Here is a 21,363-nt window from a genome sequence, read left to right as displayed (position 1 = left end):
AGGCATGATAGGAAGTTGACTTCCTTTCTTAGAAAAGTGGGACCCAGCAGCTTCAGCCTGGTTTTTGCCTCGATGCAATGCAGATATCCTTTGTCAGTGGCATTCTCCTGATTATAACCTAGTAAGAGAAAAGAGAAATCGAGTCTGCATGACTTATTCTGGAAGAAACCACTCTGGTTCAATGAACCATGCTTCTGGTTCTAAATGGTTATAGTGATCTAAATGCTTTATATTTTTACTGGGGCCCCAATAAAGCATATCAGCAGTGGTATGAAGATTCAGTCCTTTTCCTTTAAAAAACAAAACAAACTCAACACCTCTCCCATTCGTCAGATTTTTGTTTAAGGTCACAACTATCACATCCCTGAATTCTTGGTAACCCCTAAGAAAGTGGTTTGGAGTTATTTGAAATGATTGGGAGCAGCAAAATGTTCTCTTACCATTTCCTCCTTTTCCTTGAATTTTAATTTCCTGGTAACCATTTTTATAGATCTCTCTTTTGGGGGGGGGAGGGGCAGGAAGACAAGGCAACTGAGGTTCACACAGCTAGTAAGTGTTAATTGTCTGAGGCAGAATTTGAACTCAGGTCCTCCTGACTGTTCACTGAGCCACCTAGCTATCCCTATAGATCTCTTTGAAAATGACAGCTCTTCCCTTCTCACTGGGATCCTTTCCAGAGCTAAGAGTGCTCAGCTATAATAAAAACTGTAGAAGTCTTCCTTTTGTCCATAATCCTTGACCCTTTCCTTCCTCTTTTTATTGACCTCCTCACTGAAGTGTACTTTATCTTTTTTATTATCATTAGTATTCATTGCCAACCTTGGTTCATTCATTCTGCGCATTTGATTAATGGTGGATGGATATTTATATAACATCTCAGGCTTACAGAGCACTTGACATAGATTCACATTTGATCCTCACAGTGGCCCTGACAGGTAGAGGCCACCAGTAATATTTATTAAGAGGAGTTAGAGTGAGGGAGGATACAAACCCAGGTTCTCTCCTGGCTCTAAGCCTAGTATTTTTTTCCTCTACGTACTGCCTTTCCAGCCCCAGAAATGGTGATAATATTCCTACTGTGTTGTGGTTCGGTCATGTCATGATACCATTTGGGGTTTTATTGCCAGAGATACTGGAGTGATTTGCCTTTTCCTAGATCATTTTACAGATAAGGAAACTGAGGCAAATAGGATGAAGTGCCTTGTCCAAGGGCACACAGCTAGGAAGTGTCTGAGACCAGGATTTGAACTCAGGAAGATGATTCTTGCTGACTCCAGGCCCAGGGCTCTATGCACTGCACCGCCTAGCTACCCATTCTTACACTACCTTTTGGGGTTTTTTTTTTTGTTGTTTTAAAGAAAATTATTATTCATTAATTACTTGTCCTTTTATACCTGTTGGAGTTTTGCTTTTTAAGTCTTAGTTAATGAATGAGTTTCCTGTGTATGTCTCCTCTCTCCTCCCTCTCATCTGGGCTGGTTCTCCTCTCCTCCCTTCTCCCCCTCCCTCCTATTGGGTTCACCATTTTGGCACTGGACTTAGTACAAAACATCTGATTGACATAGCCTGCCAGAGTTCAGAGCACCCTAGCTTAGGTGATCTACCAGTCTGTCTTCCAGAAAGAAGGGATTAGAACATATGCAACCATGCGTGCGCACACACACACATCCACCCCCACCCCAGTTGGGGCAGCTAGGTGGTGCAATGGATAGAGCGCCACACCTGTGGTCAGGAAGACCTGAGTTAAAATCCAGCTTCAGACATTTACTAACTAGTGTGACCCTGGACGAGTCACTTAGCCCTGATTGCCTCTGTTTCCCCATCTGTAAAATGAGCTGGAGAAGGAAAAGGCAAATCAATCCAGTATCTCTGGCAAGAAAACCCCACATGGGGTGATAGAGAGTCAGACAGGACAGGACTGAACAGCGACAGCCATGCTCAGATCACTTTTTCCCCTCATTGAGCTAGCTTATGTCTGAGATTCCATCCCTCTTAGTTAACATCCGTTCTCTAGAGGAATGGAATCCTTCTATCTTTGCTCTTACAACTCTGAAAGCCAATCTCCTAAATGCAGCAGGAGTCTCATGCTATGACCAGTCTCCACTTGTGCTAAGGAAGTAACAGCCACTTTTTTCCTTCTAAATTTATTTATTCGTTGAAAACTGAAAATCACTTTCATAAGTTCCAAATTTTCTCCCCCTCCCTGCCCACAATGGCATGCAATCTTATATGAGCTCTACACACACATTCCTATTAAACACATTTTTACATTAGTCATGTTGCATAGAAAAATTAAAACGAATGGGAGGAAACCATGATAAAAACCAACCATAACAAAAGAGAAAATAGTCAGCTTCATTGTACGTTCTGACTCTCTGGATGTGATGGCATTTTATCTCAAGTGTTCTTTGGGAATGTTTTAGGTCCTTGCATTGCTGTGAAGGGCTAAGCAGTTCTCGCACCCCGTGGGTGTTAACTGTGTATTATGTTCTCCTGGTTCTGCTCTCTTCACTCAGCATCAGATCATATAAGTCTTTCCAGGTTTTTCTGAAGTCTGCCTGCTCGTCATTTCTTATGACACAATAGTAATCCATTACATTCATATATCACAACTTGCTCAACCATTCCCCAACTGATGGGCATCCCTTCAGTTTTCAGTTCTTGGCCACCACAAAAAGAGCTGCTGCAAATATTCTGTGTCAAATAGCTTGATAAAAGTCATTTTCAGATTGGAGTGGCCATGGGGAGAAAGAGAGAGAGTGTATGAGCAGATGGTACTTCTGGCCCTTTGACCTTTCACCTATACTTTGCCTAGTGGTCATCTATCAGTCATTGGGAAAGCACTAGGTTCAAAGGGTTATGGGTCTCTAGAGGAATTTGTGGTGCAAGCTGGGATCTTAGTTAACCACTGTAACACACAGCCTACATGTGGGATTGTTGCCTCTTAGTCTGGTGTTCCTACTAAGGATGGGTTACTTTCTAAGAAGGGGAGTCAGTGTGGTGTAGGGGCCACTTTCATGAGAAAGGGGTGCAGACAGCAGGCGAGAAGCAGCTACTATGGGAATTTGTTTTGCCTAACCACGCAGATGTGCTTTTTCTTTTTCTAAATGGGGTAGGGGCAGTGTAGATATAAGAGAGAAAAAGAATAGGGAAAGCTAAGAAAAAGAAAACAAAGAAAAGAGGGTTGTTGAAGCATTTTTAAATTCATGGGAAAGAGCAAAAGGAAAGACAGAATCAGAACAGTTCTGAAAATAACCTTATATATTTCAAAAGAAAAGCAAGCTATATGTAATAGGGGTTCACAGCTTCATATGCAATCTTTATTTTTCTAATCTTTTCATTTTTTTCTAGACTACTAAAATGTCCATCTAATTTGGTGTTTAAGTTCAGAATGAAAAAATATTTTTTAAGAGACTAGGTGAGAGAATTGACCTAGTTTGGAGAGTTTCTAACCATATGTAGCCTTCTGTTCCTGTGACAAGTAACATTATTAGAATTCATAGAAGTGTTGTTACTGTTGACATAGAATGTTTCTTTTTTTAATTTGTTTGTAGTTGAAAACATTTACTTTTATAAGATTTTGAGTTCCAAATTTTCCCACCTCCCTCCCCTCCCCCTTACCCCAAGACAGCATAGAATCTGATACAGGCTATACTTGTACAATCATATTAAACAAACGTATTTCTGCATTAGTCACGTTGTGAAAGAAGAATCAAAAACAAAGGGGAAAAAACCACAAGAAAGAGAAAGCGAAAAAGAAAATAGTATGCTTTGATCGCATTCATTCTCTATAATTCTTTCTCTGGATGTGGACAACATTTTCCATCATGAATCCCTTGGAGTTGTCTTAGATCCTTGTGTTGCAGAGAAGAGCCAAGTCTATGAAAGTTGATCAATGTTACAATGTTGCAGTTACTGTGTACAGTGTTCTCCTGGTTCTGCTCACTTCACTCAGCATCAGTTCATACAAGTCTTTCCAGGCTTTTCTGACGTCTTCCCGTTCATCATTCCTTAATAGCACAATAGTATTCCATTACATTCATATACCACAGCTTGTTCAGCCATTTCCCAATTAATGGTCATCCCCTTGATTTCCATTTCTTTGCCACCACAAAAAGAGCTGCTATAAATATCTTTGTACATTTGAGTCCTTTTAGAACTTTTTTTATGATAGAGTGGGAGCCGCCATTTTGTTCGGTCTTGGCAAATCCTACCATCTACATCTCTCCATCCTCTCGGGGGTGCTACTGTGGACTGACTTGGGTTTAGATAGATAAGGAAAATTATATTGGCCCAGGAGAATCTTACCTTTCTTTACTCCTTATGCAGGAATGGACCTCTCTGCCAATCAGGATGAAGAGAGTGACCAAGAAACTTTCCAACTGGAGATCAATAGGGACACTAAGAAGTGTGCTTTCCGGACCCACACTGGCAAATACTGGACCCTGACATCCAATGGTGGAATACAGTCTACTGCTTCAACCAAGTGAGTACTGGGGCTAAGTACCAGGAAGGCTTATTTTTATTTAAGTTTTTTGAGACTGATTCTCCCTCTCTGTCTCCCAGCGCAGCAACCACTATCAAACTCAACCTCCATTGTCGAAAGGCATGGAAATTTTAACCTGCTCCATTTCTGAGCTGACTGGTTTGCTGTCCTTGGGCAGCCCACAGGCCCCCGCTTATAGGGCCCTACCATAGTGTTGCAGACTTAGTGCAGACATGCAGGTGGTTTTAGCTCTACCACAGTTCACAACTCCTGAATTCCAATTCCTGTCGTCCCAGTTTCTCCAGGAAGCATATGCCACCGTGGGCACAGTCCTGGGGAGGCTTTCTAATATGGTTTAGTTAGACAACCTGGGCATTCTAGCAATTGAGTGGGCCACTGTCTAAGAGTAGCTATGGAACTCTCCCAACCAGAGGCTTCTTTCTAGCCACCTTTCTTCATTGGCTTTTGTGATCAGTGCTGATTCCTTCTTGCTGCCACTGACTGCCAGCATGGATCCTGGCTCTTGGCCTTAAGCTACATCCATATGCTTGGAGTGGAGACTTACTGGAATGGAAAACTCAGAAGGAAGTCTTTTTTTTTCCTTCCTTCATAGCAGTCTGTGTTTCCAAGATGTATGTGGCTGCTGAACCATCTAGGCTGGCCACCTATAATGTATGGGAAAACAGAAGACTGCTCAGAGAGTCAAACTGAGAACTTAGATAAGCGTTCTTAACCTGGGGCTCATGAACTTTTTTTTCTTAATGTTTGATAGCTATTTTAATATAATTGGCTTTTTAATCTTACATATTTTATTTAATGAATTCAAAAACATGAGAAGTGATCCATAGGCTTCACCGAACTGCCATAAGGATTCAGGCCCTAAAAGAAATCCCTGGTTGGGTCTATGAAAATACCTAAATATCTTTAACCCCTTTTCTACCTGAAAGATTTTCTTCAGAATCCTCTTGATCTATGTTCAGTATAGAAATAGGAACTGAGCCAGAGAGTTATGCAACTTGCCTCCTTTGTATGTCAACAAGTATTTATTAAAGCACCTACTGTGGGCAGGAGGGCATCTCTAGCTGTCCTGATTTTATATCTGGCCACTAAACCCAGGTGGCTATGGGGGAGAAAGTGAGGCTGGTGATTTTGCACTACTGTGCCTCACTTAATTCTAATTCACCTGCAAGTCATGACATCACATCCCTGATATCATGGTCCTCTTCAAGAATGAAGGACAAAGGATATTTTCAGAGGGATTGATCCCTTTGGGTCATAGGGTCTTAGATGTGAAACAGGAAAGGACCGCAGAAACCAACTTTTCTAGCCTTAAATAACTTGCCCAATGTTACACATGCAGTGACAGGGACAGTATTTGAACCCAAGTCTTTGGACTCCATTCATTACCTGTGCTTTTTTGGCCATATTGCTGCAAGTGACAGATTTATCCAACATGGCAGGGGATCAGATGCCCACTGTCCTTGGAAGTGGAGAAGATAAACTTAGGTAAGAAATGGTCCCTGTCCTCTTGGAGTTTGCTGTTCTGTAACAGGCTAGGATGCAGACTGAACTACACAGCTGTAGTACATAGGTGCATTAAAGTTGGGAAATAAATTGTGTGAAGTCCAAAGAAGGAGGGAATAATGTGTTTCAAGAGCTTGGGGAAGAAACTGAGGGGGAATCTGTAAGGCAGAAGTATGAGACACCTTCCTTGAAACTTCTGGAATAGCAAATCAGTCAATAGTCAAACATTTATTAAGTGCCTACTATGAGCTCGGCATTGTGTTAGCACAGGGTATACAAAGAAAGACAAAAGATAGGCTCTGTGCTCTGGGAGTTCACAACCTAATGTGAACAGAACAATGATTAAACTAGGGAATTTTTCTTGACCAACCAGAGCCCCAGCATGGATAGTATGGCCCCTAAACCAAATTGAATCCTAGATTATGAAAATGTCTGTGTCTTACGAGACCAGCAACCTACATTTTAAGGTTAACTGTCCTGCCCTCTTGGGGTGGCACATTCACATTGCTGGGGGGAGGTTAGCTATCACTTTTTCTACCAGTCCATTTCTGGTGAAGCATGACTCTTGGCATAGTTGGTGGACTCTTTGTTGTGGTGGTGGTGTTCAGTTGTATCTGACTCTTCATGACCCCATTTGGGGTTTTCTTTGCAAAGATGCTAGATTGGTTTGCCATTTTTCTTCTCTAGCTCATTTTACAGATGAAGAAACTGAGGCAAACAGGGTTAAGTGACTTGCCCATGGTCTCACAGCTAGTAAATGTCTGAGGCTGGATTTGAACTCAGGTCTTCCTGACTCTAGGCCCAGCACTCTATCTATCCCCTGCCCCACCCAGCTGCCCCAGGTAGACTCTAGATATGTATTTTCATAGATGGTCAATGAAAGTGACTGTTTGGCTTAAATGCATTTATTCACTCCAAAGGAAGGTTCTATGAGGTGTATGGGGGAGGAATCCTTTGGAAACGATAGTGTTATTTTTTAAAAATTAAAACACTTCTAAAAATCATAAGCCCATTTAGATTCAGGACACAATCACCCATTTCCATATTTGAAGGTAGCAATGTGGTGTCCTGAGAGACTTGGGCAGGCCCTCATAACGGCTGCTTCTGCTTGGGTCCCTGGGTCCTCAGGAATGCCAGCTGCTACTTTGACATAGAATGGTGTGACAAGCGGATCACTCTCAAAGCTGCCAATGGGAAATATGTCACCGCAAAGAAAAATGGACAGCTGGCGGCCTCTGTGGAAGCTGCAGGTGAGACTGACTCAAGGAGAGTGGGGGAGAAAAGAAAAGAGGGGTACTCTTTGGGTTTCATTTTAAGAAGTGGTAAAGCTTTTCTGTTTGTAATTTTGAATTGATCAAAAACTCACTGAGTCAGACAAAAAAAACAACCCCCAACAATTAAAATTCCCTAAAGTTTTTTTTTAAAGGTACATGTTTTCTATGTAGATATATTATATATTATATATTATCTTTCTTACCATGATGGCTAAAGTTGCTTTTCTTTTGCTCTGTTTGTGTCTGTTGACACTAAAAACCACCATTTGCAACTAGTTTTTTCCATATTCACATCTGCTGATTTGGCATGCAGATGCCTCTCTTGCAAGAGTGATTTTTTTTTTTCCCTAGATGTTCTTAGCAGTTAGTGTGGGGTAACAAAACAAGTGTGTCCCTTAGAGAGAATTAGATACTAGAAGGGGATTTTTTTTCTTTTATATCCTTAGGTTTGGAAAATCATTGACAGTGGGGCGGGGTTTTCCCCACCAGAAGGGGAGAGCGAAATGTATACTTTCTACCTTTTACTTTCCAGATTTTCAGAACTTCTTCTGATTAATGTTTTTGGTTTGGGGAGGGTGGAGAGAGCAAAATTCAAACCAGAAGCTCAAAGAAGAAACTCTGTGCTCAGTGGTATAGATAGTATAGAAGGTATCTTCAATACTAGGTGTAGAAGACAGGCCTTACCCCTTGGCTGGTGATAATGCAATTGGACAGATGAGATAGGTGCTCCTCACAGAAGGAAAAAACCTCTACCTAACCTTTACCTGGACAACAGCCATAGGCTTCCTTGGAACCCACTCCTACCTACACCTTGACCCTCGCTTGTCCCAGTATGTCATTCATGGTACCATGTCCAGATGCTCCTCTTGTCTCCTCAAGAGCCCCATCCCCCCTTTCCCATCCCTCTTACAAAAATTCTCCTTGGGACCGTTAGATCCCAATAAGTTTGTATATCCAGTCCCATCAGAGGTTCCATAACCCAAAGAACTGACAGACTTCTTATGTTAAAAAGACTTGCTTTTTTGCCTAAGATGACTCCCTTTTACCAAATTCTTTTGCCCCAAAGTTGTGTCCTTTTGGCAAGAGCTCTGATTTCCTTTGAATCTGGAGAATTAACTTTTAGTTTCTTCCCTTTTTGCACCTTTCCTGTTGGGTAGGAGAAACTGAGTATTTCTTGATGAAACTGATCAACCGGCCCATCATCGTCTTCCGTGGGGAACATGGCTTCATTGGATGCCGCAAGGTGACTGGGACCCTGGATTCTAATCGATCTTCATATGATGTGTTCCAGCTGGAATTTAATGATGGGGCCTACAATATCAAAGGCAAGTTCTTGGGAAGGGGGCTGAGGGTTTAGCCACACTTCTCCCAAAGTCATTGCTGATACTGAGCAAGTAACAGGCAGCAAGCAGAGGATGTCTTCTTGTTACAGGGTCATGGCTTTGGAGCTAGAATGGATTGTAAAGACCATGTAGTCCAACCCTTTCATTTTACATTTAAGGAAACTGAGGCTTAGAGGAGTTAACTTCCTGGGTCTCATAGGTAGTAGGCGATAGAGATGAGATTTGAACTCAGGTCCTCTGGCTCTAAATCCATTCTTTAAAATTCTCAAAATACAATGTTTCTGTTTTCCCATAGTAACGCTATTAGATGTGATTCATGACATATTTTCTGTTGTTGATTTCAGCTTTTTGGTCTGTGGGGCAAAAGGGCATTATCTGTTCTATCCATCCATCACCTAGTCCTAACGTAATTTTCCTACATTAAAAAAAAATTTAGTTTAGAGGCTCAGAGTTGAAAGAGACCCAAGGGAAAACCTCATCCAATCCACATCTGACTAAGAAATGCCACCACAATATCCAGAAAATGGGTATGCAGACCTTTGCTTAGAGATCTCTAAGGAGAGGGCAGTCACTATCTCAAAGGACTCTAGCTAAGAAGGACCCTCACAAGTCATTTAATCCAACTTAACCCTTCATTTTTACAGTCAAGGAGACTGAGGCCCAGAGGTGTTGTTATTTGCTCATGATCATATAGATAATATCAGCTGGACTGAACCTCTTGAGCTGTGGAGGCTGGAGCTGAGCACACAAGACTAAGATGGGAACTTATTGTCTATAGTGAGGGAAACTAGACACGTATTGTTATAACTATTCCCTCTGGCCTCCACAGGCCACAAGGTTCTGTCCAGTTCATGTAGCTGAGGTGGGTCCTCTAATGCCAAAACCTACAGTTCTTCTTTCATTACTCATGGACTTAGGATGAGAGCCTCAAATGTACCATAGGAGAAACATCTAATCAAAGCACCTAAAAGCTAAACAGGTAGGGAATGTGAGGCCCAGAGAAGGGACTTGGTCCAGACTTCACATGGAGCCTATGACAGGAGCCAGGACAAGAACACGTCCTGATGTGCAGGCCTGAGCTTTCATCAACCCTTTCCAGAACACACACTTCCTCTCTATTGCCCATTAACTAACAGATGCACGTAGATGCTCAGAAAAACTCCCCCAACAACAACCATGTGGAGAGGGATGGGACCCTAATTTCCCAGTAAGTTAGACTGTATAACCCTTTGTCCCCAGGAACTCTACTTCCTTTTTGTTTCATTCTACTTTTAGGTAGCTAATTATTAAAATGTTTTTTCTTTCTTAGCAGCCAGTTCTGCTTCTGAATGTCAACCTACTTGGTTCTGAAGCCAGGTAGAACAAGTTAATCCTTCTTCCATGACATACATAAAAATCCTTAAGGACATCTGTACTATCTGTTCTCTCATCTCCTAACTGTCCTCGACCAGATTTTTTTCTTCTCTAGATTCATTTCTGTGTCTTTAAAAAATTCATATTTGAATTACGTCATACTATTTTACATGACTTTTCTTGGGGGGGTTCAGATGTGTGATTTAATCAGCATAGAGAGCTCCCAGTATGAAAATGCCTTCCATCAACACACATAAGCAGCAGGTTTTATAAAAACTTTACAGACCTAGAATTGTCTGGAGGTATGAATGACTTGTCTATGATGTGAGTTATAAAAACTCTGTATTCTTACCTGCTGGTAATTTTTAATATTACAGATTATGGGGGTCTTTGGGAATCTCCAGTGGTGTTTTAAACTTCTTGTCTGATGAATTACCAACTTGGGTGTCTCTTAGTATGGAAAGAAATTGAACTCATGAAGTCTGAGTTCTAGTCCTGGCTTTGACACTAACATTAGCAGAGTGCCTCAGGAAGATCTTTACATCTCTTGAATCTTTCTCATTAGCTTTTAAAAAATGTGGACAGACTAGATTTTTTTCTTTAAAAAAAATTTTTTTAATCTTCTGTTTTCCTGTCCCTTAAATCTTCCCCTATATTCATCCCCCATCTTGGAGAGCCATTACAAAGAATGTGAACACTGAAAAAATCTGATGTTCTGTGCATGCACCTGTGAACCCTCGCCCTTGCAGAGGAACCGGGAGAGGTTAGAGAATTTCTGAGGTCACTTCCATGGAGTATTGGAAAAGAGCCTGGGATGTGGAGGCACAGAGTTTGGGTTCAGACAGCCACTTTCTTTTTGAATATTAGTTAATTTATTTATTTTTACTTTTCAATATTCACTTCCATAAGTTTTAAATTTTGTCCCCCTCCCCAAGACAGCATGTGATAGGATAATGGCTCTACATATACATTCCTATTAAACACATTTTCACATTAGTCAGGTTGCTTAGAAGAATTAGAACGAATGGGAGAAGCCATGAGAAGGAGAACAAAGTAAAACATAAAAGAAAATACTTTGCTTCCCTCTACATCCTGACTCTGGACGTGGCTGGCAAAGGACGTGAGTCCTTTGGAAATGTTTTAGGTCCTTGCATTGCTGGGAAGGGCTAAGTCATCTGTCTGGGTACTGTCAGCCGCTCTGGGCTGCAGTTACCTCATCTGTCACATAAAGGAGTTGCCCTAAAGAAAGGGTTCTTAACATGGGATCCATGAACTTGTTACCTTAATATTTTGTTAACTGGATTTCAATATAATTGATATCCTCTTTTAATCTTACATATTTTGTTGTATTAATTTAAAAACACTCTTCTGAGAAAGGGGTCTGTGGACTTCATTAGATTACCCAAAGGGTCCATACCATCAAAATGGTTAAGAATCCCTGCATTGGAGGGTCCCTAAGGCTTGTTGCAGGAGCAGGTTTGATTGCCTCATTGTAGATGGGATCGATCCCTATGTCTTTCTCAGGGGCATATCTGCTAAACAGATGTTAATGACACGGTAGAACTGGCTGCTGGTTCTTATCTCTCCTGAAACCTCATTAGGCAGAGAGCCAAGGGCTAGAGAACAGTGGAATGTTTTCTTATCTGTTTTCAGGAGTCTCCCATTCCATCAACAAAAGTCACCCAAAGTCCCATTTCTCCTCTAAGTAAAATCCTCCACTCCCGCATTGGAGTGAAGTATTTCACTGAAAATATTAATTAGTGGGTAAGAGTTCTAGAGGCATCACTTCACCATTTTAGTCACTGTTCCTGAGGGAAGTTGAGAAAAAATGGGGAGGGCGAACAGCCTTTTAAAAGAAAATATAAAATTTTGAGGGGAGTAGCACCGACTTAATTCCAGAGTGCAAGAAGTGGCATCCAAGACTGCTCCTTGAAGTTTGGGTAGTTTAATGGAAAGTGCTGGAACCTGGGATTGAATTTTGGTTCTGCTTCTGTCTTGACTTTGGGCCAGTAAAATCACTCCCCTTCTCCAAACATCCTTTTCTTCTGCTGACCTAGAGGATCCAAAAGTTGTCTTCCAGCTCAGTATCTTTGACATGATAAAAGAAGTCACCTAAAGACAAAGACAAAGGAAACACACTACATTACTTGGGCATGAAACTTGACAAACTTCCTTTCTGCCAGGAAGTACTGTAGACTGAAAACACAGCTTGAAGATATTTAGACAAAACCAAGGGTTTACCAAAGTGAAGATCAGTTTTTTGGGGGAATGTCATAGATTTTTCCTCATGACATGCCTCTGTCAGAGAAAGATTCACAGAATTCCTGGTGAGGGAATTTGAGGTTGGTACAAGATGATAATTCAGTTGAGCGAATTGTTAGCACCTGTTGCATGTGAGGGACGGTACGTGTTACTGAAGGATACAGAGACAGCAAGGAAAGAAATGGGGACTGCGACCTCAAGGCTCTCTAGTTCCTCAAGTGGGGCCCTTTGGTGGAATCCAAACCTCACAGAACAAGTTCAGGAAAACCTGAGTTCAGATCTGGTCTTGGAGAGGCTGTGTGACCTTGGACAAGTTGCCTCAAACCCTGTTTGCCTTCATGATATGATTTCATAAAATTTAACAGTGATCCATGATATTTTTAAAAAAACACAGCACAGTGCCTGGCATGTTCTAGGCCATTGTGAAATGCGTGTTTTCTTCTCTAGGGAAGGGGTCAGTTGAGCTTGAACCATAGGGAAAGGTGAAAGGAAGCAACTGATGACTGTCAGGAGGGCAGGTGTGGTGTTTGGAAGGTGCCTAGCAATCTGTGGCAGGAAAGCTAGGCTGGACTCCAGGTGGTTTGGTGACAAGTATTCTGTTCTCCTCCCTCTGCAGACTCCACTGGGAAGTACTGGATGGTGGGAAATGAGTCCTCTGTCACCAGCAGCAGCAGCACTCCCGTGGACTTCTTTTTCGAGTTCTGCGACTATAACAAAGTAGCCATCAAAACCAATGGCCGGTACCTGAAGGGCGACCACGCTGGGGTGCTGAAAGCTTCCACAGAGACCATTGACCCTTCCACCCTCTGGGAGTACTAACTGCACTTTAGTGTTGGGCCTTCTCACCTCCCACCCAACCCCCTTTCCCCAACCCAATTCCCAGATCCTGCCCTGATGATAGTTTTTGTTTCCACCTTTTTCCTTTCATCCATCTTGCTTCCCTCTGCTCCTTACCCTGCCCCCACCTCTATTTGTGGAAGGATTTCAGGATGGCTAGCTATTCCTACCTTTTTTTTTTTTTTTAATCTCTCTTGCCTTCTCTGTTTTCAGGGGTTTGTTTCATGTGTTAATGGTGTGGGGTGTGGAAAGAAGTCTTTTGCCTTTCAAACTGGAAAACCCAGAGAAAATGGTGCATCATCTCATGCCTTTGTAGTTTGCTTGCTTTGGGACGTTCTCCTTGTCCACCATTTTGGGGGTGGGGCAGGAAGTGTCATCAGCCTAATCCCATTCAAGCAAACACAAAGAGGAATTTTAAAAATCATCTCCACCCTCTCTTCTGTGCCATAGTATGGTGCTGGTACCCTTCGTTTTCTTTTTCTTTTTTTTTTTAAATTCTGACCTCTGGTGACTCTGTCTGTGCTGCTGTTGAACCTTACTGCCTGCCTTCTTTGACTCTGGCAAATGGTGCTATGAGTAGGCTTTCAAGGCTAGTGGGACCAGCATTATCTTTAACCATGGGTTAGGATGGAAGAAGCACTGAATTCTGGGACCAGGCATGAAGAGAAACCAGCCTCCTAAGAGTGACTGCCTAAATGAACCTCCCCAGACTTTGCTAGCTTCCTCAGTCCCTGGAGGAATCACTAGTATGGTGGCCTGGCTCCTAAAATGAGAAGTCAGGAGAGAGTGTGACCAGCGTACCTCCTGGACTGGTCCACTGATTTGTAGGTGGTACAACTAGAAGTTTGCTCATAGCCTTTTAGACCCAAGGAAACCTCCTGTGAGACCATGGAGGATGCGTGGTGGTGTTGCTAGCATCTTCTCCACCCTAGTTTACCACCTTCCTTCCCCCTCATAAGGAAAAGGTAAATAAGCCAAGTGCTCTAGGAATGACTTTCCTGCCAACTTTGACCAGATGCTTCCCTAAAGCTGGGTGTCCCCAGTGGCTAAAAGAGCATCCCACCTTGAGCATGTGTGACCCGACTGGATTAAATGGGCACTCTTGGTCATAATCCAGAGCCCTCTCTCTCCATGGGAAGATGACATCTACCTCTGTGGTGGCACTAGACCCCCCTGGGTGCCTTCCAGTTATTCAGCCAGGTTATCTCCCCACCCCTTCCTACCCCCAATCTTTTAGGAGAAGGAATGCTATTGCCTTCAAGCATGGCTGGGCAGGGAGTTGCTAAGCTTTAAACTTGGGGGTAGAAGCCTAGCCATATGTTCAGTTTCCTGCTGGCTAGTACCCAGACCTTGGAGCTGCTACAGGCGCTTTAGGCATAGTGGGCTGGATACCCTTTGGTTGGAAAGAGCCAAGCTGACTTGCTTTTTTAGTTCCTTTCTCTCATTTTCCAGGAATAATGGTTGGAATTGCAAAAAAGGTCAGATATCCATTTGTAGATCTAAATCTTGCTTGGCAAACTTTGCACAGTGGTGGTGGTTCAGTCTTGTGTGTGTGTGTGTGTCTCTTTTTTTCTTCTTTCCCTTTATATAATCTACTGGAAACCTCTAACCTAACTGCACATTTTTTGTTTTAGTTTTAACTGCTAGATGCCCATCCCCAATTGTAGCCACTCCATCGCCCTGTGGCTGGAATGCTCTTTGGGCCTCACTCAACCCTTCTTTTCCCAGCCCCATCTCCTCCCCCTTTTCTAGGGGCTCTCCCTTCTGCAACATCGGCATGAAAATATCCTACGTTACTGGACGCAGAGAAATGACCAAAACAGTATTTTTTTTATATCTATTTATATAAGCTCTCTGTGGCACTCTCAGATGTTGTCTGTAGTCGGTCTGCATTAGAATATAACAATGTGAACGTCTGTTAGAGGTGATGCTGAACCTTCAGGGTTTATGCAGGCGCTGAGGAGGGACTCTTCTCAGAAGGCATCGCTTCTCCCTCTGCCCATTCCCTGCCCGCTTGCTCTCTGTGCCTCTCTCCCGTCCTGGCTGCCTCTCTCTACCAGCTCGAGTTGGAATGTGAACTCCCCTCTGTCCCCTTTCCAGACTAAAAACAGTTGTAACCCCCAACCTGCTTACCATCAGGGGACTTTGTTTTGATACCCCCCTTTTCTGGTGGGCTTGACTGGCTTCCGTGGGGACCCCCCCCGCACTTGCTTCATCTTCAAACCTTGCCCAGCTCTCAAATACAAGGGATTGTTTCCATGGCTCTTTCTGCTTGAAGGTCAGGAAGAAACATGCTGAGAGAGGACAGCTCCCTATGATTGGGAGAAAGAAGAGCGCTCCCTTAGACGCCTTATACCCTTCCTGCTATTATAGAAGTTGCCTCCCCCTTTGAGTCGGTGCTTAATGTCTGTAACTGGAATCTGAAATTCTTGTGGAAGGGACTGAGTTGAGCCAGCTCTCTGGTTCTCCCTTCACCGTTGTATGTTGTCAGCCCCCCGGGAGCCAGCCCCCCAGGAGCCAGCCCCAGGGGCTTCAAGATAGATAGAACTTATGGGAGACCAAAGCCATGTCTGAAAGAGAGGACTTGGGCAACCTGAAGTCGCCATGTGCTTTCTGGCCTTCCCTTGCCTTCAGCTTTGTACCCCCCGCCCCTAGCCCCATCCATTCCCAAATAGCCATCTGGCCCCTAATTGCCTCCTTGCTGGCTTCTCCCTGTGAAAGTAGGTTGAGAATCATTTCTTTCTATATCTTCTATCAGGTGTTGTGGCTCCAAAAGCAGCCCCTTCGGGGGGTAAATTTTCAGTTTTTAAATTTTTTTTTCCAAGTGCCATTTGTATAACTTAAATCACAAATAGCTTCAACTGGAAAACAAAAAAATAAATAAAAGAACAACAACTACAAATGTCTCTGCTAGTGCTTGTGTGTTTGGGAAATGAGGTGGGAAAGAAAAGACTGGGAGAACCATAAATGATCCAGGACTGTGGAACAGCGTGGGGAAGGGGCACAGACCCAGGAAGTGCTTTGTTCTGTGAACCAAAGTCCTTTGTATGTCAGTTCAACAAGTATTTATTTAGTTGAGTATTTTATTTTCCCCAGTTATATGTAAAAACAATTTTTAACATTATTTTTAAAACTCTTGAGTTCCAAATTCTCCCTTCTTCCCCCATTCCAGCCCCATTGAGAAGGCAAGTAATTGGATATAGGCTATGTTTTGGACGTGTAGTCATGCAGAACATATCCATAGTAGTCATGTTGTGGGGAGAAAAAGAAACAGACCCAAAAAAACCTCAAGAAAAATAGAGTAAAAAAGTCTGCTTCAGTCTATATTGAGACACTCAGTTCTTTCTCTGGGGATGGATAGCACTTTTCATCCTAAGCCCTTCAAAGCTGTCTTGGATTGTTGAATTGTTGAGAATAGCTAAGTCTTTCACAGCCGATCATCCTACTTTGTGCACAGTACATTTCACTTTGCAGCAGCCCATGCAAGTCTTTCCAGGTTTTTCTGAGAGTATCTTGCTCATCATTTCTTATAGTACAATGGCATTCCATCATAATTACATACCACAAGTTGTTCAGCCATTCCTCAATTGATGGGCATCCCCTCCATTTCTAACATTTTGTCCCCAGAAAATAGCTGCATAAAATGTATTCATTAAGCACCTACCATGTGGTAGATGCAGGGAATGCAGAAAGACCAGCCTTTCCCCCAAAGGAATTTACTGTCACTGTGGGAAAACATTTACACACGTAAATAAATGTATGTATGTATACACACACAAATAATAGAAATTAAGATGGGGGATGGAGGCAGAAGAGTACTTTTGTTAGGAGAGGACACAACCTGAGCCATGAAGATCATGAGAAATTTCAAGAAAAGATTGGGAGGGAAAACATTCTCAAACATGGGGAGACTTGCCCATGCAGATGTATGAGGGTGCAGAATGGAATGCCTTAATGATGGGAAAGCAGCTTTTTATCACCTAGGAACTAAGAAAGTGGCTTGAAAAGACCAGAGTTTCCTACTGAATTAGAGAACTTTATTCTACTTGCAGAGTGAAATAAGCAAGCAGAACTAGGGAAACAATCTAAATAATATATGGCAAAAGCAAACAACTGTGAAAGATTTAAATCAGATTACCAAAATTAACAACCAGGATTCCAGAGAACCAGGGACGGAATATGCCCTCCTGACATAAGCAACGGGTACAAATTTTTATTTTACTTATGGATAGGTGTGTATATATATTTTGTATGTATATGTATAATTTTGTTTCATAAATTTTATATTTTGAAATTTTATGATGTGTAAAATTTGTATATATGCATACGCATGTGCACATGTACACACACATATACATACACATATATATATGTATATTTGAACTTGGCCAGCAAAGGAATTTGCTTCATATTTGTACAAGGGTTTCATTTTTTTTTTCCAAAGGGGAGGCAATGGAAGGGAGAGAAAATAGATTTTTGTTCATTAAAAAAATGTTGCTTTTTAATTTGCAGAGAGGAGAAATTAAGAGTCCTAGTCCCTGGTTTAAAATAATGAGTCAATTTTGAAATTGCTTTCTGAGAAGGGAGAGGTGATGCTAGTATGTAATATTTGTACACTGGTCAGTCCATATCTGAAATACTTAGTTTGGATACATCTCCTGTCTGGATTTTTATTTTATTGATGAGTTGCTATATATCCATAGAAGGCTGATCACGAAAACGAAAGGCCTAGAAACTTTCAGGGAGAGAGATTGAAGAAATTGGAGTTGTACAGTCAGGAAGAAGCATGATGTGGGCTGGTAGACAGGATTACTAGGTGCAAAAAGGGCTGACTTATGAAATAAGACTTAAACTGGAGTCAGGGGAGACCCGAGTTTGAATCCTGCCAAACTCTGCTATCATGTGTATGAAATGTGTGAAAAAGGCCCATGCTAATGTGTGCAGGCCTCAGCTTCTGTAGAATGAGGAGGTTGGACCAGCTATGGTCTCTAAAGTCTCTCAGCTCTAAATCTTTGAGCGTATGATGTCTTCTGCATCATTCTAGAGGGTAAAAGTGGGACCAGTGAATGGGTACTACAGGGAAGTAGCTTCAGTTCAAGGGACAACTTTGTAAGAGCCACGAGCTACTTGGCCTACCTGGGGTGGGAAGGATTGGTGAAAAGGCTGGCTGATCATTTGTCAACCATGGTACGATGGGGATTCCAATGCTGGGTGGGCCCGGCTTCTAAAATCTTGTCCAAATGAAGCTTCAAAAATTATAGCCCTGGTTGCTCAGGACCGGTTTCTTCCTTTGGCCTGGAAGCATGGATACAGTGCAAGGCAGTTAGGTTCTATTCCTTCTGCCCACCCATCCTCTACCCCCATTCTGGGTTGTAGCAGCTGTGAGGCAGGTGTTCAGCCACAGCTTCCTGCTGCTAATTAGCAGGTTGGAATGCTAGTCTTTTCCTATAGATATCTGCTTCCCTTCAACTCTGGGAGGCCTCATTCTACCCTTTCCTCACCAGTTTCCCAATTGGCTCCAAGGTGAGAGTGAAGAGGAAGAGGAAGTGATGTTTGTCACAAGAAAAATGGCGACCCAGTTCCCAATCAACCACCCAATCCAAATGAGCCTGCTGTATGCACAGCACGTTGCTAAGGCTATAACTAGGGCTTTGCATCGGGGTGATGTCATTTTCAGTCCTTCAGTAGCCTGAGAAATAACAACTGCACACCTAATAAACAAGAATAATTAGTTTGAAACAGTAAGCTGTGAAATGGCACTTACCTCCCTACATCTGTGGCAGCCCCAGTTGGGTTTCCTCAACAATGTCTGCCCCATCCCTTCAGATGACTTTGTCTTAAAAGTTGATTTGAAATTATGCTTTGTGCCTCTTGTTCCAGGTACAAAAACTTAGTTACAGCTCTGTACATCCACAGAGAATAGTCCTTACCCTCAAGGAATTTACAAGCTGAGGATAAAAGACATAGACCCATTGAAATATCCAATACATCCATTCATATTAGTCTTTTCTCTTCATCGCTGGGATGAAGTATAAGAAAAGGAGACCCAGAGCTGGTCAAAGATGACTAGGAGGAAATCATCAAAATAGGGTATGCTGCTTTAGCTCCAAGAATCTGCTACTAGTAGTACTACTAGTACTACTGCGGCCCAGAGGCCACGTCAGTGGGCTCATTCTGCCAACCAGCATGGGCCTTTGCAGCAAAGCCTCTTTGGTGGGTGTCCCTTCTCCTCTCTGGCTTCTGGAAGCCAGAGAAGACTCTGCTCAAACCCTTCCCAGTCTGTCCTTGCTGCTTGTGTCTTCCCTCTGAAGTCATCTTCCACTTAATACCGTATTCATTTTGTACATAGAGATGTGTCTCCATCAGAATGTGAGATTCTGAGGGCAAGGACTACCCTTTGTTTTTCTTGCTGTCTCCATCACTTAGCACAGCGCTTGGCACACACCTCATAAATGCTAGTTGACTGCCCAGTACCCCAGGCTCTCACATCTCAAAGACTTCCCCACACCAACACCCCACCTGAACCTGTTATCCCTGACTATCTGAATAAATCCTAAGACTCTTGCCAAAAAATGAAGCTTGAGGCCTCATGTGGTGGGAATAAGAGACTTCCTGAGTAGTTTTGGACCTAGATGAGTGAGAGATGCCCCAGAAAATCAGAGAACCAAGGTTGTCCACAAGGCACATACCTGTTACCAAAGCAATCTTCATTGTCCATAAAATCAGATTCCTTCCTGCTCTTGTATTACCCCAGAACAAGGTCTAGTGGAGGAGAGCATGGAGGACCGGGAGTAGAAAGCTGTGGCCCTGGAGTCAGGAAGACCTGAGTTCAAATTCAGACGCCAACTAGTTACCTGAGCCTGGGGATATTCATAACTTTTCGTCTCTCATTCCCAGCTTCTTTCTCTGTAAAAGAGGGATGATAATAGTCTCTACCTGTTAGAGTTGTGAGAATCAAATGTGATAGCGTTATGTGAACCTTAATGAATGTATGAATGTGATCATCATCATTATTTTATTTATAGGGAAACGCAGGCACCTGAGAGAAGAGGGCTGAGCATTCTTCAGATTTTCCCTGTCCATTTTCCTCTCAAGTTCCCCCTCCTGAGCAGCCATGCAGCATCTCCCAGAGTCAGACTTATATTGGTTACCATGGTGATGCAAATGCAAAGGGGCCAGGGAAAATGCCAAGCAGCCCCTCTGAAAGACTGTGTCATGGACATGGAGGAGACTGGCTAATTAGGAGGCCAGAAAAGCAGGATCAGCTTGTGAACCCATCTCTTATCTGATGCTTCAAAGACAAGGGTCCTTTGAGGAAGGGGAGGAGGAGAAGGCTAATGAGTTATGGGGAAATTGTGAAGGAGGCAGAGGCCTTTGCACAGAAACCTCCCACCCCCAACAGCATCTGCCACCTCCAACCCCAATCCCTACAAGCTACAGTGTGGGAGCAGAGCCCAGAGAAAGCCTGTGGGCATGAGGACAGCTGCTTCCCAGATTGGCACAGCGCCTGGCACATAGTAGGCGCTTAATAAGTGTTGACTGCTTCCCACAGGCCCCTTGGTGTACCAGGGTAGGAGGTATTGGGGAGTGAGCAAAACTTGTTTGGGACCTCATCCATCTCCCCTTGGGTGCCCACCCCCACTCAGGCAGCACTTGAGTCAGGAAAAGCCCACGTTTCTCTATAGTATTCAGTCTCAAACAAGCATCAGAGGGCTCACTATGGGTCAGTCGCTGTGCTAAGCTCTGGGGATTTGAAAAAAAAGGCAAAAAACCAGCTCTTTTCTTCAAAGAGCCCACACTCTGATGGAGACACAACATACAAACTGTGTGCAGATTAGATCTATTCAGAGAAGATGGAAGGTACACCTATCTCAGAGGGAAGGCCCCAGCAGTGGGGTGAGAGTGAGCGGTGGGGGTGCCGGGGGAACCAGGAAAACCTCCTGGGATTTGAGCTGCGTCCTGAAGGACACCAGGGAAGCCGAGATTAGCAAGTAAGGGGCAGAGCATTCCAGGCCCCAAGAAGGCTGTTGCAAAGAGGAAGTAAGGATATGTAGTCTCGTGTTTGAGGGGCATTGAGTGAACCAATGAAACTGGGATTGTACAGTACATGTGTATGATACACATACACGGAGGGGACATTGTAAGAAGACTGGGGAGGTAAGAAGGGGCCAGATTGTGAAGGGTTTTAAATGGCAAACAGAAGATTTTCTATTTGATCCCTGAGATAATAGGGAGCCAGTGAAATTTATTGAGGGGAAGTGGGGAAGGAGGTGGTTACAAAGGA

The 21,363-nt window shown here is 43.1% G+C and overlaps 1 protein-coding gene and 1 long non-coding RNA gene across 2 annotated transcripts in view; one reads left to right on the top strand and one right to left on the bottom strand.

Moving 5' to 3' along the window:
- FSCN1 (fascin actin-bundling protein 1) overlaps positions 1–15,981 on the top strand; it is a 39,538-nt gene extending 23,557 nt beyond the window's left edge. The window contains exons 2-5 of the mRNA XM_072597651.1: positions 4,330–4,486; positions 7,139–7,260; positions 8,442–8,609; positions 12,859–15,981. Of these exons, the coding sequence (XP_072453752.1) occupies positions 4,330–4,486; positions 7,139–7,260; positions 8,442–8,609; positions 12,859–13,061 (650 nt within the window). The 3' untranslated portion in view covers positions 13,062–15,981. The remainder of the gene's footprint in view (positions 1–4,329; positions 4,487–7,138; positions 7,261–8,441; positions 8,610–12,858) is intronic.
- Positions 10,830–19,985, bottom strand: LOC140497090 (uncharacterized). Its single transcript, XR_011964522.1, has 4 exons — positions 19,769–19,985; positions 18,844–19,027; positions 18,216–18,374; positions 10,830–12,092 (listed from the first exon to the last, which is right to left on the bottom strand). It is a non-coding gene; the product is annotated as an uncharacterized lncRNA (long non-coding RNA).
- Between the last annotated feature and the right edge of the window lie 1,378 nt (positions 19,986–21,363).

Source organism: Notamacropus eugenii, chromosome 3 (assembly GCF_028372415.1).
Source record: "Notamacropus eugenii isolate mMacEug1 chromosome 3, mMacEug1.pri_v2, whole genome shotgun sequence".
NCBI lineage: Eukaryota > Metazoa > Chordata > Mammalia > Diprotodontia > Macropodidae > Notamacropus > Notamacropus eugenii.
This window is presented reverse-complemented; position numbering and strand designations above follow the sequence as displayed.